Here is a 16,746-nt window from a genome sequence, read left to right as displayed (position 1 = left end):
TAGCCAGGATGGTCTCGATCTCCTGACCTTGTGATCCGCCCGTCTCGGCCTCCCAAAGTGCTGGGATTACAGGCTTGAGCCACCGCGCCCGGCTGCATAATGTTTTTAAGGTTCACCTAGATCTATCTTGTGACATGAATCAGAACTTCATTCCTTTTTATGGCTGAATAATAGTCCATTATATGTATATACTGTATTTCATTTATTCATTCATCTGTTGCTAGACACTTGGGTTGGTTTGTTTTTACCTTTCGGCTATTTTGAGTAATGCTATTATAAGCATAGGTGTACACATATCTGTTTGAGTTCCTGTATTCACTTCTTTTAGGTATATACCTGGGAGTAGAATTGCTAGATCATAAGGGAATTCTATTTTTAATATTTTGAGGAACTGGCATACTGTCTTCCACAGTGGCTGCACCATTTTACATTCTCACCAACAGTGGGAACCTTTAACAAAGGTTCCAGTTTTTCCATATCTCCACCAACACTTATTAAATTTTTTTTTAGTAATAGCCAATTGTCTTAGTCTGTTTTGTACTGTGATAACAGAATACCACAGACTGAGTAACTTATAATGAACAGAAATTTATTTCTTACAGTTCTGGAGGCTGAGAAGTCTAATATCAAGGCATGGGCATCTGTGAGGGCCCTCTTGCTTTGTCATAATATGATGGAAGGCATCACATGGTGGAAGGGAAAAGAGATGGTGAAGGAGAGGGTAAGAGGGACAAAGCCATGCCCTAAAATAACAAACACACCCCTGCAATAATGACATTAGTCCATTCATGAGGACAGAGCCATAATAACCTAAACACCTCTTAAAGGTGCCACCCCAATAACATTACATTGACAATTAAATTTCATCATGAGTTTTGAAGGGGACATTAAAACCATAGACCCTCCTAATAGATATGAAGTAGATATGCATACTAGATATGCATTTCCTTAATAATTAGAAATATGTTGAGAATCTTTTCATGTGCTTATTGGTCATTTGTATATCTTCTTTAGAGAAATATCTTTTTAAGTCTTTTGCCCATTTTCAAGTTGCGTTGATATTTGTTACTGAGTTTTAGGAGTTATTTATATGTTTTGGATATTACTCCCTTACCAAATATATGATTTACAGATATTTCCTCCCATTCTGTGGGTTGCCTTTTCACTCTGTTGATAGTGTCATTTGATGCACAAAATTTGCTTTTAATTGATGAAAAACAATGTTTTTTTTTTTGTCTTGCCTGGGCTTTTGGAGTTACATCCAAGAAATCATAGCCAGATCCAATGTCAAGAAGCATTTCCTCTGTTTTCTTCTAAGAGTTTTATAGTTTTACCTCTTATGTTTAGGTCTCTGATCTATTTTGAGTTTATGTTTGTATATGATAAGGGTCCAGCTTCACTTTTTTTGCATGTGGATATCCAGTTTTACCAGCACCATTTGTAGAAGAGACTGCCCTTTCCCCATTTGACTGTTCTTTGTCAGTCTTGTTGAAAACCATTTGACCATATATGCAGGGGTTTATTTCCGAGGTCTCTGTTCTATTCCATTGGTCTGTATGTTTGCCTTTTTGGCATTACCATTGTTTTGATTATTATAGTTTTGGAATCAGAAAGTGTGAGCCTTCTCAACCTTGCTCTTTGTTTCCAGGATTGTTTTGGCTATTTGTGGTCCCTTGAGATTTCATATGTATTTTAGAATGGATTTTTCTATTCAGAAACAAACAAACAAAAAATGCCATCATCAGGATTTTCATAGGGGTTGCACTGAATCTGAAGATTGCTTTGTATAGTATTAACAGTTTAAAATACTAAATTTTCTAATCCATAAACACAAGTGTCTTTCCATTTATTTATATCTTTAATTTTTTTAGCAGTTTTGTAGTTTTCAGTGTACAAGTCTTTCACCTCCTTAGTTTGTTCCTAAGTATTTTATTCTTTTTGATACTATTACAAATGATATTTTTTTAATTCCTTTTCAGATTATTCATTGTTAGTGTATAGAAGTACAACTGAGTTTTGTATGTTGATTTTGTAACCTGCAACTTGACTGAATTCATTTATTAGTTCTAAGAGATTTTTGCATGTGTATGTATATGTAGGATCCTTAGGGTTTTCTAAATAAAAGATTATGTCATCTGCAAACAGAGCGAATTTTATTTCTTCCTAATTTGAATTCCTTTTTCTTACCTAATTGCTCTGGTTAGAACTTTCAGTCCTATGTCAGATAGAAGTGGCAAACATGGACACCCTGTCTTGTTCCTGATCTTAGGGAAAAAGCCTTCATTCATTTAACATTGAGTATGATGTTAACTGTGGGTTTTTAATATATGGCCTTTATTATGTTGAGGAAGTTTCCTTCCATTTCCGGTCAACTCTAAAGCATTTATTTTTATCAATCCCTCTTTTTTTGTTTTTCTTTTTTTTTGAGACAGAATCTCGCTCTGTTGCCAGGCTGGAGTGCAGTGGCACTATCTCAGCTCACTGCAACCTCCGCCTCCTGGGTTCAAGAGATTCTCCTGCCTCAGCCTCCTGAGTAGCTGGGATTACAGGTGCGCACTACCACACCCAGCTAATTTTTGTATTTTTTTTTTTAATAGAGACGGGGTGTCACCATGTTGGCCAGGATAGTCTCGAACTCCTGACCTCGTGATCTGCCCGCCTCAGCCTCCCAAAGTGCTGGCATTACAGGCGTGAGCCACCACGCCTGGCTAATCCCTATATCTTTTAATTTTAATTAGAATCACACTGGATTTATAGACTAATTTTGAGAATATAGTAAAGATAAATTTGCATGTTGAACCACAGAATATTGTCAGAGGAAATGTGAGTGGGCAGGAAGAAGGAAGATTATGACATTAATTATAAGTTTATAAATTTTTGATACTACTTTGAGAAACATTAATATAGTTTATAAGGAAAATTATGTTTAAGGGATTTTCTACAAAGGTGAAAAAAGATCACCCTATGAATTTAAAGGATTTTAAGATTTATTTAATTATTTCTTTCTTTTTTTAAATTTAATCTATATTTCTTCTTTTTCCTAGGATATCCCAAACCTGATGAAGGAATACTTGACAGTTTGGGTTGGTATAGCTATCATGACAAATATAAGTGGTAGTATGTGTAGAAATGTGTAAGTAATTACAGTTTTTATGAGGTGCCCAAACAGGATCCTTGGTAGGGTAAGATAACTTTCTTAAATGCTGTGTTTGTATGTAGGTTAAAATATATAAAACACAATTTTCTTTCCACATTATATTGTTATTTTGTGATGGTAATCTGTAGATAAATTTTCTTTCTATTCATATCTTATATTACATGAACCTTAAAGTAATCTAAGTTGGGTTTATTTTTTCTGTAACAAGCTAATTTAACACACTTGATGTAGGCTCATGCAGTTTACACAATGCATGTTAAAAAAAATGCTGAAGTACAGCTGTGATATATATAGGACGATGAAACAAAGATTTCTTAATTAGTAAAAACAAAAATCTATTACCTTTCATTTCTTAGCCTAGTTTAATAATAATGGTTAATCATTTTATGTAATGGACCTTAGGCTTGTTTTTTAGTATTTGCCTTACCTTCAAAATCTGTCGTCCAGGTGTCATTGTGCCAGTAAATCTATTGCCATCTTAAACCATTAAATGCTTGATAACTGTTTATGAGATGAGAAGAGCAGAGTTGAACACAGCACTTGATGCTTTGACTTATAGCAATTTAATAAAAGTAATGGCAGTTTAGAAGCAAAGGTACTATAGACAGAAACATTTCTAAAAATTAAGATTTTATAGGATTTTGTGTTCTCTAGTCAAAAATGTATGCTCAGGTTTCTCTGTATATTTTTTATCCATGTGCCCTGGTGTTTCATTTATTATGGGAATCCTATTGGTATTTAGGACTATGTCTTAATTTTGGGGCAGGGCAGAGTACAGAAGTAGAGAGGGTGGGAAGGGGATTGATAAGATAAAGTATTATTTGTGAAGACTCTGTAAATACCATCTGGGTGATAGAGTAATAGAAATTTATTTATGCCTCACTCTACAAATACACTTTTGGAGGAAAAAATACAAATTAAATGTCTACCAGAATAATAAGAAATGGCAGAATGACTATTGAACTAAACCAACTCTCATGGGATAATACTTTTCAAAACTCATTTTCCTCTAATGTAGTGAATTCTAATAACTTTACCACGAAATAACCTGATGTGGTAGCTATAGAGAAAAACAATGATAAATGAGGTTCCCATTAAGAGTTTCACAAGTGGAACCCTTAACCTGGAAACTGGTTAGAAGGGTTCTATGGTCAAAATGACCTGGATGCCCTAGCAGTCATGCTAAAACTATATAAACATTTTTTTTTTTCCCTCTGTAGTCTTGTATTAGTTCATTCTCAATGCTGTTATAAGGAACTGTCTAAGATTGGGTAATTTATAAAGGAAAGAGATTTAACCGACTCACAGTTCTGCAGGGCTGAGGAGGCCCCAGGAAGCTTATAATCATGGAGGAAGGGGAAGCAAACACATTCTTCTTCACATGATGGCAGGAAGGAGAAGTATGAGAACCAAGTGAAGGAGGAAGCCGCTTATAAAACCATCAGATCTAGTGAGAACTTACTATCACGAGAATAGCATGGGGGAAACTGCCTCCTTGATTCAATTACCTCTCATGGGGACTCTCCCACAACACATGGGGATTACGGGAATTGCGATTCAAGATGAGATTTGGGTGGGGACACAGCCAAACCATATCAAGTGTTTAGATGATCTGATTGAAATAAATGCTATCTGGAGATCCATGTGTTCAACATCTTTGAACTGTTTTCTTTCTCAGATGATTGGGTCATTGCTCTGATTGTTATTGTCATAGGTAAGTATCACAAATTTTGACACCACTTAAGTCAAAAAATTATTGTGAAGACATGCATTTTAAAAATAGTTTTCCAGTTTCTATAGTTTTTTCAGCTTGTAAATTGGTTAAACCAATTTAGGAAAACCTGACCTTTTATTTGATATATTTACTACCTCCCTTGTATTAGTGATTTTATATTCTGTTATATTCTGTATATCCACTTAGTAACAAAGCCTAAGTAATACATATTTTCTCAAGATGATCAGTAACACTAGTTGGCTTCCCAAATGTGCTTTTGATAGTTTTCTAAATTAAGCAAGGACTTTTCTCTGACTTACTATGGACTGTGTAAGTGATTATGGGGAGTTGGATTTAGATAGCAAAGAGTCTGGATGGAATATAAATGTGTAGGTGCTTAAATAAAATAACATTTGACCACTGAAATGTAACCAACATTTATTTCTTCTGCTAGATTTTGAATCTTGATGATTAGTTTTCAGAATTATATGTCATTTGTTTCCTGATTTCTTCTAGTTGTTGCAGTTGCAGTAATTTGTGTTGCCCTGTACAGATTTCTTCAAGGGAGGAAGAAGAAAGGGTAAATTAAAGCATGTTTCTTCTAACTTCTTGGTCCTTTTTATACTTAACATACTTTTGTGCAGCTTAAGTTTGTAATCTATATTGCATGCTATCTTTTTTTTTTTAATTCCTGCATTAGTGTGTCCTACCAATTGCATTTCTTTGCTAAAATATTTTCAGCTACTTCTAACATCACTACAACATAAAAACCTCTGTGCAGAGTTCCTACAGCTATTAGGACTTTAAGAAAAATTTCTCTCAGATTTGAGGTTTAAGTTATTTAGCAAATCATGGACCACTCACTATGAGGCCTTCTCTACCCTATTCCCTATTTCCAAAATTGCACTAGTGGCCAAAATTAAATTTAAAGTATTTCACTGTGGAGACTTTGACAGTTGTATTCACTGGAATTTTTATAATGAAAGTTTCCACTTGTCTATATAGCTTAGCTAGTTGCAAGAAGCTATGTAGGCATCTCATTTAAATACCCAATTTGGTGTCTTTTCATTTGAAAGTTGTTATTTATACATGTTAAACTGGGAGATTCAAAACAACACTGTCCGATTTCCCTCTTATGTTCGTTGAAGTTACCAGATTGCAGCAAAACTGATGGGGTTAAAGTTAAAGTTGCTGAGAGGGGTTAAATTTATAAGGTACCTCAATTAACTGTGTGTCTTTTAATATATAAAAATGTAAAAAGTGAGTGGGCTTAGAATAGAAGAAAATGTACACGTACATATCTTCTAAAGAAAATAGGGTTTTAAACATCAAACTCAAATTTTAGTTAAAGAGCTTACAATTTAACAAAAGACTTAGAATGAATCCTGGAACATAGACTAAGATTAGGTGCTTTGACATTTCTGAAAGATAATATTCATTTTTATTGATTTTAAAAAAATGTTTTCCCCAATAAGTATTAGAAATAGCTTTGAAATCAAACCTAATAATTTTAAGATTTTTGGTACTCATGGTTTTACATTATATATTCCTTTTATACTGATCATCAGGTTTGGGCTAAGTCATAAAAGTACATTCTTTACTCATAAGGAACTCAAACTTTTTTCATATTACTTGGTTATCTTTTTAAATACCCATAATCCCTTCACTTGAATCTTAAATCTTGTATTTATGGAACACAATATGCATATTTGATTTATCTATCAGTTGTATATTTTAAAAGTTACATATCTACAACAATGTGAGTACAAAATATTATCAATGCAATATTTTTACAAATCCATAAGGTTTGTGTAGAAACAAGTTCTAAAGAAAACAAAACAAAGTCACAGTCTACTCATTTTCCTTCTTTGTTTAAAAATGCATCAGAATTTTTAAAGGTTCCTTAACAAGTATTAATCAAACTCTCTCTAGCTCGCAGTTAATGGGTTTGTTTTGTTTTGTTTAGTTTTGCTTTTTTGACGGAGTCTCACTCTGTCACCCAGGCTGGAGTGCAATGGCGTAATCTCAGCTCACTGCAACCTTGGCCTCCTGGATTCAAGAGATTCTGTGCCTCAGCCTCCCGAGTAGCTGGGATTACTGTTGTGTCTCACCACCACTGGCTAATTTGTTGTACCTGAACTAGAGGCTGGGGTTTAACCATGTTGGTCAGGCTGGTCTTGAACTCCTGACCTCAGGTAATCTGCCCACCTCAGCCTCCCAAGGTGCTGGGATTACAGGCATGAGCCACCGCACCCGGCCTTAATGGGTCTTTTAAAGCTGAATAATTATCTATTATACTCCCAAATTAAAGGTTCAGTAGCAATAGTGAACTGATATTCCAAAATTAATTTGTCCAGTGATTTTTTAAAAGCCCATTATTTTACAGCATAGGGTCCAACCAACAATTGCCATCATTAAAATTTTAAAATATTTTGGGAAGGTATGGTATCTTTAGCCAATGCAACATAATTAATCCTGTAAATAGTAGCACAACTTGATGAAAAATAGTCCAAAACATGGTGTGAGAGAGGAAACTCATAATTGCCTTTGAACTTTAAAATATAAACTGCATGGGAATCTTTTAGAATAGATGTTGCCCTTTTTATGACAGGAACATATTCGACTGGAAATTCAGCATAATATGTAATGGCCGAATCCAAAGCTAGGCTCTCTTTATGCATCTATTATTTTGTAGTTCCATGTTATTTTGATAGCTGAATTGGATGTGAGGGTGGTTTATCTTTCTTCAGAGTCTAGAGCAATGCTTATCTGACTTTAATGTGCAATGCTTCTCTGAGCAATGAGCATTGCTTCTCTGACTTTAATCACCTGGAAATCTGTTAAAGTACAGATTCTGATGAATTGGGTTTGGAGTGGAGCCTGAGACCCTGCCTGTCTAGTGAGCTCCCAGCACTGATGCTGCTGCTGTGCCTGGACTACACTGACCAGGGTGTTGGCCACTACTGATGTGCCCATATTGTTGAAGTCTGAAGAAACACTATGAAGCTTATTGGCAAATTTTTCTAATATTTAAGATGATTGAAGTTTTTAAGATTCCTCATCCATATGTATCCTTAAAAAAAGGCTATGGGGTAATATATAGTTCTTGGCTTTTCTTACCTTTTTTAACTCTTAAAAAACATAAAGATTTCCATTATTTTCTTTGCACCATTTTATGTCCATAATCTTGTCCCCCCAGATTGGCTGTTGTGGCCTTAGAAACTTCTTATAAAGACTATAAAATGTCTGGAGTTACTTCTCCACTTCCGGGGGTAACTGGAGGCAGGCTAGCAGACACAAATAATCTCAAATTGCTGTTAAGGCCTGGCCCAAAATGTATTTGTTGTAAACTGGTATTTATGATGATTTGGGAACATAATTACTCTTCTGCAGCTTTCACCTCAAAATACAAAAACAGTGTAAATAGTCGTTTTACGATGTTGGATGATCCAACATCATTTACATTACTTGATGAAAAATGGCCAAAAGATTATTCTGCCACTTTTCTGTTTCGTAGCTCTCAGCTAAGAACAGTATAGGATACCGATGGGTCTGAAACAGTCCCATCCACATGCTCCTTCCCTTTCCATTCACATTTCCTTTCTTTACTAATTCTTCTACCATACTTTTAGTCTTGGAAGCCACAGCTCTGTCTTTGCTACTGCTTGAGTCCTGTATTACATGGCATGACTGTGCTTCTGAACAAGAGATGCCTTTTGTTTACATAAATATTTTCATTACTTGTAATGATTTTTTTTAATGCATTTTTTTTTTTTTAACTCTAAGCATCCCTGGATAAGTGACAGTTTGGCTAAGTTAGTGAAAGTTATTTGCATAATTTTATATGTATTACCTGTGACAAATAGTTTTTCCTTTTTACCATTAATGGTATTATTTTGTATAATCTAAACTGACTTTTAATGTTACATTAATATTGACTGACGCAATTACTTTATTAAAAATAGCAGTCACTTCAGGTAATTGGGGCATATAGTGACATGGGGCAAAAAAAAGGATCAAATTAACTTAAATGTTTTCTAGTTGGCCCTCAAATTCTTGAGCATTTAACCCTTCAAAATTTTGAGCAACTACAAAAATGTTTTGTAATTAGTTTAGAAAGCATCCATACAAAATTAGATCCATCTCAGAAATATGAGACGCCATGTAATATGAAGTTTTGCAAGGATATCCCCTCATCTGTTGAAAACAGATGTGCCACAAGAAGAAACTGCTTAATGCAAAAGTCCAGACATCTGCAAATACATGACATCATAAAGTTGATTTCTAAGATAGTATTACATGGATTTGATACATACTCAATGTATTCCCTCAAAATTGAGGGTATTAGGCCAGGTTTGGTGGCTCACACCTGTAATCCCAGCAACTTTGTGAGGCTGAGGCAGGCCGATGGCTTGAGCTCAGGAGTTTGAGACCAGCCTGGGCAACATAGTGAGATGCTGTCTCTTGAAAAAAAAAAAAATTCAAGGGTGCTAGAGACCAGTACCATTTCTCCCCAACAATCTGTTATTCCTTGAAAACATTTTGACATGATTCACTTCATGCAAAATAGCTTCAAAGATAAACATATTAAACAGGAATTTCCAGTCTGTTTATCTGCTGGATGATCTATATGACTTCAAAGTTCAAGTAGCTTCTAGCACAAAATTCATGTTTCCAGTCCTTCAGTGAGAATGAGAATGTCTTAAGTTATGAACCTAATTCTCAGCTTTCCTGTTATTCTCTTACACTGGATTTTATTCCACTTGTTATGCTACTTTTGTTTCTTTTTGAAGTCACTATTTTATTCAGCCCTTTTCCCTTCCTCTGTTCAGCACATACCTAACTGATGAGACCCACAGAGAAGTAAAATTTACTTCTCTCTGAGAAGAAGAGATGAGAGAAAGGTTTGCTTTTATCATTAAAAGGTATCTGTTTTCTGTTGTTTATTTTCAGATGTCCTTGCTTTTGAAAAATATTCAGTGGATATATAGATATCAATAACCCGAGCAAAGAGATATTGGCAGTAAATATCAAAGAGGAAATTTACATTCCTGTTCCCTTTGCTACATTATTGATGTTTTCTTATACCATTCCCTTTGAAAATATAATGTGTACTGACAGGCTTTTGCTTTGCCGCAGTTTAAATAGAGTTATGTTCCCCTAGTCCTTTTATCAGACTATTTCACTTCTTCTACCTTGTAAAACAGCTGTGAATCCAAAAGTAAGAATGTGTGAGCCCACTGGGAAATAACCACAGAGTCAATTCATTTTAAGTACAAGGAAGAAAAATGCCCTTTTATAGAAACCAAAATATATTTTACTTAGTTTTGTAAATTTATTCAGTTCCAACGTATAAATAACTCTGTAAAGATATTTTATCAGTTTCCCTGGGCTGGATATTTTTAGCATATAAAAGGAAACAAAAAAGTCCTCAAATGGATTGTATTGCCTTAAACCCTTGGACCCTGTCCACCTTCTGTCTTCGAACTGAATTGGAACTATTCCTCTGTTTGTGCTAGAATGTGTGTCTGCAGAGCTGGGAAGAGAGGGAGATACATATCCCACTTCTTATAATGTGAGGCCCTACCCTAGGTTATAATCAAAAGTTTGGGAGCAGGATCTACAAGGCCAGTTGGAAGGACAATTTCTTAGTAAAAGCAAAGTGGTGTCTTTGATCACGGGGAAAGCGAAAGACGAAACATACTAACCAGGATTGGCAGTCTGGGCCTACGCAGTCCTATATGCAGTAGTTCCTCCTTATCCATGGGGGATATCTCTAGTGGTTGCCTGAAACCTGGGATAGTACTAAACCTTATATATACTGTTTTCTCTTACACATATATGCCTATGATCATTTAATTTATAAGTTAGGCACAGTAGGAGATTAACAGCAATAACTAATATCAAACAATTATAAAAATATGCCAGCATCACTACTGTTGTGTTCTGGGGCCAGTAAGTAAAATAAGGGTTACCTAACCACAGATACTGTGATACTGTGACAGTCAATCTGATAACGAAGACAGCTATTGACTAACAGGCACATAGTGTCCATAGCGTGGGTATGGTGGACGAAGGGATGATTTATATCTGGGAGGGACGGAGTGGGACAGTGTGAGATTTCATCATGATACTGAGAATGGCACACAATCTAAAATGTAGTTCTGTAATTTCCCATTTAATATTTTTTGACTGTATTTGATTATGGGTAACTGAAACCATGCAAAGTGAAACCATGGACAAGGGAAGCCTACTATCTCTTCTTAGTCTCTTAGGACGCTTTTGAGGCTAAAGCCAACTACGAAAATAGTTTTTAGACTCTCTCTGAGCTTCAGGATATCTGTAAACATTTGAAGATAATTTAATGAATGCAGTAGTTAATATTTTGCTATCTTCAAAATAGTTTCATTGTTATATCCAATAAATGTTTCTTTAAATTTATGTTAATGCCTTTTATCTTTGGCAATTGGGTTTCTATTTAAAATTGTATTTAAAGAAAGAGATTCTACTACTATGGGAAAAAAATATTTACTTAGAAAAATATAGTGGTGGCTGGGTGCGGTGGCTCACACCTATAATCCCAGCACTTTGGGAGGCCAAGGCAGGCGGATCACTTAAGGTGTGAGACCAGCTTGGCCAATATGGTGAAACCCTGTCTCTACTGAAAATACAAAAGTTAGCTGGGCATGGTAGTGTATGCCTGTAATCCCAGCTACTCAGGAGGCTGAGGCACAAGAATTGCTTGAACCTGGGAGGAGGAGGTTGCATTGACCCAAGATCACAGCACACTGCACTCCAGCCTGGGCGACGGAGCAAGAGTCTGTCTCAAAAATAAGAAAAGAAAAGAAAAATATAGTGGTCTTGGAGAATTCAGTGACAGGCCAAACCATTAAGTCTGTCATCACAACAGTCCTTAGGGAACTGCAATATTGTAAGTATAGTAATGAGACAGTGGAGAACCATAATGATGGCCTCCCCGACAAAGAGGAACAAACCCATTTATGCCTGAGGTTGCAAGTTTTTGAATTTTTGCCGTCAGACCCTGGCGATGACCTTGAGCAGTAGGAGATAAATTCCACATGCTTAGTGTTCCAATAATGGAACACTAGGCATACATGGGTTATTAAAGTATCCAAAATTAACATGCTTAGCTGTGACATTGGAAAGGCAATGTGTTTGCTGTGGCACACATACCAGTAAATAATGACTGGTCCAAATTTGGTTTTCGTTTTTCTATTAAAGTCAATTTACTAAGGCAGGGAGGGACCAGAGCTGTGCTGTCCAATTCAGTATTCAATAGCCATGTGTGACTGCTAAGGACTTCCAAAGTGGCTAGCCCAATGTCAGGTATGCTGCAAACACACACTGGATTTCAAAGACTAAGCACAAAAAAAATGTAAAATACATCCCAATATTTTGGTTATACTGAGTTAAAGAAAATAAAATTATTTTTGCCTATTTGTGTTTTTAAACGTGGCTTCTGGAAAATGTTTAATTACGCGCATGACTGGCATCATCTATCTTTGGCCAGCATTAGACTAGAATAATAGGTTTCACAAAGATGTCTATTGTTATACTAAAAGTGTGACATAAACTTTTGTTATTTAGGAGACTCTTAGCGGAATACATGATTTTCTTGACAGTGAGGCGTAGATGAGGCATCACATACTTGAACAGTTAGAACCACTATCTTTTTAAAGTTCTGTGCCAGAGCTACAGCTTTAAAATGGAGGGATCAGGAAAGCATGCATTTGTCTTCAGTCTTTCCCACTGACCCTACGTCAAAACGAGGACATAGTTACTAAGTACTTTGTATGCTATTGCTCTATTTCTTGTTTTGGAGGGGATCAAAAATATAAGACTGGGACAAAGGAAGGTTTTTTTACAGTGAGACCAGTTGAACATTTGAAATTATTTTAAAAGAATAATTTATTTCCCAGGTTAGCGACTCAGTAGTATAAAGTATTTTTTTAATTGTTCATTTTCTGAATAGGCTTCTGGAATTTAATTTCTGTACTTAATTATATTTATCTTTGACACGATCTTTATACCTTGGTTTGCAGGAAAGCAGATGGTGGAGCTGAATATGCCACTTACCAGACTAAATTAACCCCTCCAGCAGAGCAGAGAGGCTGAATGGATTCCACAACCTCGTTCGCTAGTTCATCTTTTGACTCTATTAAAATCTTCAGATACCCAGTTGTTATTCTCTAGTTTCACTCTCATGAATGCAACTGCGGCTTAACTAACATTCCAGTGTGGCTTGAATGTAGGTAGCATGCTTTGATGCTTCTTGGAAACTTGTATGAATTTGGGTATGAACAGATTGCCTGTTTTCCCTTAAATAACACTTAGATTTATTGGACCAGTCAGCACAGCATGCCTGATTGTATTAAAGCAGGGATGTGCTGTATTTTATAAAATTGGCAAAGAAAGTGGCTTTGAAATCTTTTTTGTTCAAAGATTAATGCCAATTCTTAAGATTCATTCTTTCACCAACTGTAGAATGTATTTTACATATCGTTCGTTGTAAAAAGCCCTTACGAATATGTGTATACTACTTTGGCTCTTGTGGATTAAAAACAAGAACACTGAAAATTGGGAATATGCACAAGCTTGACTTCCTTAACCAAGAATATTATTGGGAACTTCTCTAAAAGTTAATAGGGTAAATTATCTATTTTTTGTAATGTGTTTGGTGATTTCAGAAAGCTAGAAAGTGTATGTGTGGCATTTGTTTTCACTTTTTAAAACATCCCTAACTGATCGCATATATCAGTAATTTCAGCATCAGATGCATCCTTTCATAAGAAGTGAGAGGACTCTGACAGCCGTAACAGGAGTGCCACTTCATGGTGTGAAGTGAACACTGTAGCCTTGTGGTTTTCCCAAAGAGAACTCCATATGTTCTCTTAGGTTGAGTAACCCACTCTGAATTCTGGTTACATGTGTTTTTCTTTCCCTCCTTAAATAAAGAGAGGTGTTAAACATGCCATCTAAAAGTAGGTGGTTTTGAAGAGAATAAATTCATCAGATAACCTCAAGTCACGTGAGAATCTTAGTCCATTTACATTGCCTTGGCTAGTAGAAGCCTCTTACCTATATATGTGTCTTACCTCATCTCCTAAAAGGCAGGGTACAAAGTAAGCCATGTATCTCAAGACGATAACTTCACTTTGTCTGTTTGCTGTTGATTGTACCAAGGGATGAAAAAAGTAAATATAGCTCAGGTAGCACTTTATACTCAGGCAGATCTCAGCCCTCTACTGAGTCCCTTAGCCAAGCAGTTTCTTTCAAAGAAGCCAGTGAGCGAAAAGCAGGGACTGCCACTCCCAATTCAGATCACACTGTTAAAAGTTGTGTTTTGAAATTTTATGTTTAGTTGCACAAACTGGGCCAAAGAAATGTTGCCTTGAGGAAGATATGATTGGGGAATCAAGAGTGTAGAAGAATAAATACTGTTTTACTGTCCAAAGACATGTTTATAGTGCTCTGTACATGTTCCTTTCCTTTGTAATCTCTGGCGAGATGCTTTAGGAAGATAAAAGTTTGAGGAGAACAAACAGGAATTCTGAAGTAAGCACAGAGTTGAAGTTTATACCCATGTCACATGCTTTTCAAGAATGTCACAATTACTTAGAAGCAAGGAATGGTGTTTTTTTAAAACCTAATTGAAGTTATATTCAAATACTTTAATGTATAAAATAAATATTATACAATATACTTGTATAGCAGTTTCTGCTTCACATTTGATTTTTCAAATTTAATATTTATATTAGAGATTTATGTATAAATATGTATTTTGTCAAATTTGTTACTTAAATATATGGAGACCAGTTTTCTTTGGAAGTTTGTTTAAATGACAGGAAGAAGTGTATATGAATTTAAGAAATTTTTTTAAGCTGTAAAATGTATTTGTTATAAAATGAGAAGTGTCATTTATAGAAGTTCTTTATTGCTCACTTTTTAAAAAATTGACTCTTGAAATCTGTTAAAATAAAATTGTACATTTGGAGACATTTCATGATGATGTGTTATTTGGGTTTCGTCTCAAATTGAAGTATGTTTCTAATTGGGCCCGTCTTCTAACCATTCCACTCCCACAGTCATCCTGTCCCTCCTAGCTCAGACCCTTAAGTATCCCCAGGCTTCTCCACTCCCAACCCATCACATAGATACTGCACAGAGGTATCCAGTGACATCACATTACCTACTGGATGAAGTCCACATTTCTTAGCCTGATATTTGAAGACCTTTTACAATTAAATCCCAACTTTCTTCCCCAAGCCTTTTCTATCACACTTCTTCAAATAACCTACTCTCAGTCAAGCCTGACCATTTCCCCTGTGCTTTCTGCTGTATTCCTAGTTCACTGTTGCTTGAAACACACTGTCCTGTTGAGATCCTATGCATCTTCCAAGGCCCAGCTCAGATATTACCCTTCATGAAACTGTGCCTGATTTCTGCCCAGCTCTTATAGTCTTTATTATTACCTAACCTTGGGATAGCCACATTTAAGCATCTCTCTCTATATATATGTGTCCAGTAGAAGATATATCTTCTACATCCCATGAACGCATATGTAGAGCTAAATAAAAACCCAAGTCCCAACAAAATATAAAATTTATGTAACTCGTAGGATTTGGTTGTTTCTGCAAAAATCATTGTTGCGCTCTGCAGATTTCAGTCGGATTGCTAAATTTCTCAGAGCAGGCTTCGGTGTTTCTCAACCGTGGCTGCACGTTGCAATCACTGGGGGAGATTTACGGACACCTGGGTCCCATCCCTAGATATTTCCAGTGTAATCGATCTGGGATGTGGTTTGGCTGTAGGGATTTCCAAGCATCCTAAATGATTCCAATGTGCAGCTAAGGTTGAAAACCCATGCATTAGTAAATCTCAAGCCCCACAGTCAATTTTTCTATATAAACTTGTAAAGATAGAAGTTAAAGGCTTATAGAAGAAAATTATGGCTTTCTTAATTCAGCCTATTAAATCAGAAAATTTCATTGAAGACTTGAATTCAGGTTTTGTCGTTTGGCTAACTGAACCAAGGCTATCTGTGGTTTAGAAATACAGAAGCACTGTCTCAAATATAAAAATACTGACTCTTTAATAAAACACTAGGTGAAAATTATGTATGTATGTATGTGTGTGTATGTGTGTGTGTATATATGTATTTGAGGCTGGAGTGCAATGGCACGATCTTGGCTCACTGCAACCTCTGCCTCCCAGGTTCAAGCGATTCTCCTGACTCAGCCTCCTGAGTAGCTGGGATGGCAGGCATGCGCCACCACATCTGGCTAATTTTGTATTTTTAGTAGAGATGGGATTTCTCCATGTTGATCTGACTGGTCTTGAACTCCCGACCTCAGGTGATCCGGCCACCTTGGCCTCCCAAAGTGCTGGGATTACAGGCGTGAGCCACTGCACCTGGCCTGAAAATTATATTGACTGTGAATAGATCATTTTGGAAAATCTTATGTGACCTTGAGACTGTAATGTATTTTTAAAATTGGCATAAAATACATGGGGAGAGTTAGTTACTTTGTAAGGTAACTAACAGTAAATCCGGAAGAATGCTGAAGGGACTTGAGATTAGAAGGAATATGAATTTGTGGTGTTAAAGTAGATTTTAGGGTTTGTGGGAAACAGGCAACTCTATGTTATTCTAAAACTTAGTAATGTCTTTCAGCTAACATTTTAACCAAGAATGAGCTTTTCTGCATATTTTTAAATTTTGCATACTTGTACTTGAGTAGGATTTAACATGGAGTCTAATAACTTCCAGAAATGATTCAAAATTGAGTGATTGTACATACGGATTTTTTTTTTTTTTTTTTTTTTTTTTTTTTTTTTTTTTTTTTTTTTTTTT

The 16,746-nt window shown here is 35.7% G+C and overlaps 1 protein-coding gene across 7 annotated transcripts in view; it reads left to right on the top strand.

Annotated features, from left to right (window-relative positions):
* CD46 (CD46 molecule) overlaps positions 1–14,893 on the top strand; it is a 42,717-nt gene extending 27,824 nt beyond the window's left edge. For 4 of the 7 annotated variants that reach the window (XM_017888297.1, XM_017888295.1, XM_017888293.1 and 1 more), the window contains 4 exons: positions 3,045–3,083; positions 4,836–4,871; positions 5,388–5,451; positions 12,935–14,893. In XM_017888297.1, coding sequence (XP_017743786.1) covers positions 3,045–3,083; positions 4,836–4,871; positions 5,388–5,451; positions 12,935–13,007 — 212 coding nt within the window. In that variant the 3' untranslated portion in view covers positions 13,008–14,893. Of the gene's footprint in view, positions 1–3,044; positions 3,084–4,835; positions 4,872–5,387; positions 5,452–9,703; positions 9,797–12,934 lie in introns of all 7 variants that reach the window. The other 3 variants (XM_017888298.1, XM_017888296.1, XM_017888294.1) reach the window with 1 other exon arrangement.
* The last annotated feature ends 1,853 nt before the right edge of the window (positions 14,894–16,746 follow it).

The sequence above is a fragment of the Rhinopithecus bieti genome, unplaced genomic scaffold (assembly GCF_001698545.2).
Source record: "Rhinopithecus bieti isolate Rb0 unplaced genomic scaffold, ASM169854v2 scaffold_15813, whole genome shotgun sequence".
NCBI lineage: Eukaryota > Metazoa > Chordata > Mammalia > Primates > Cercopithecidae > Rhinopithecus > Rhinopithecus bieti.
This window is presented reverse-complemented; position numbering and strand designations above follow the sequence as displayed.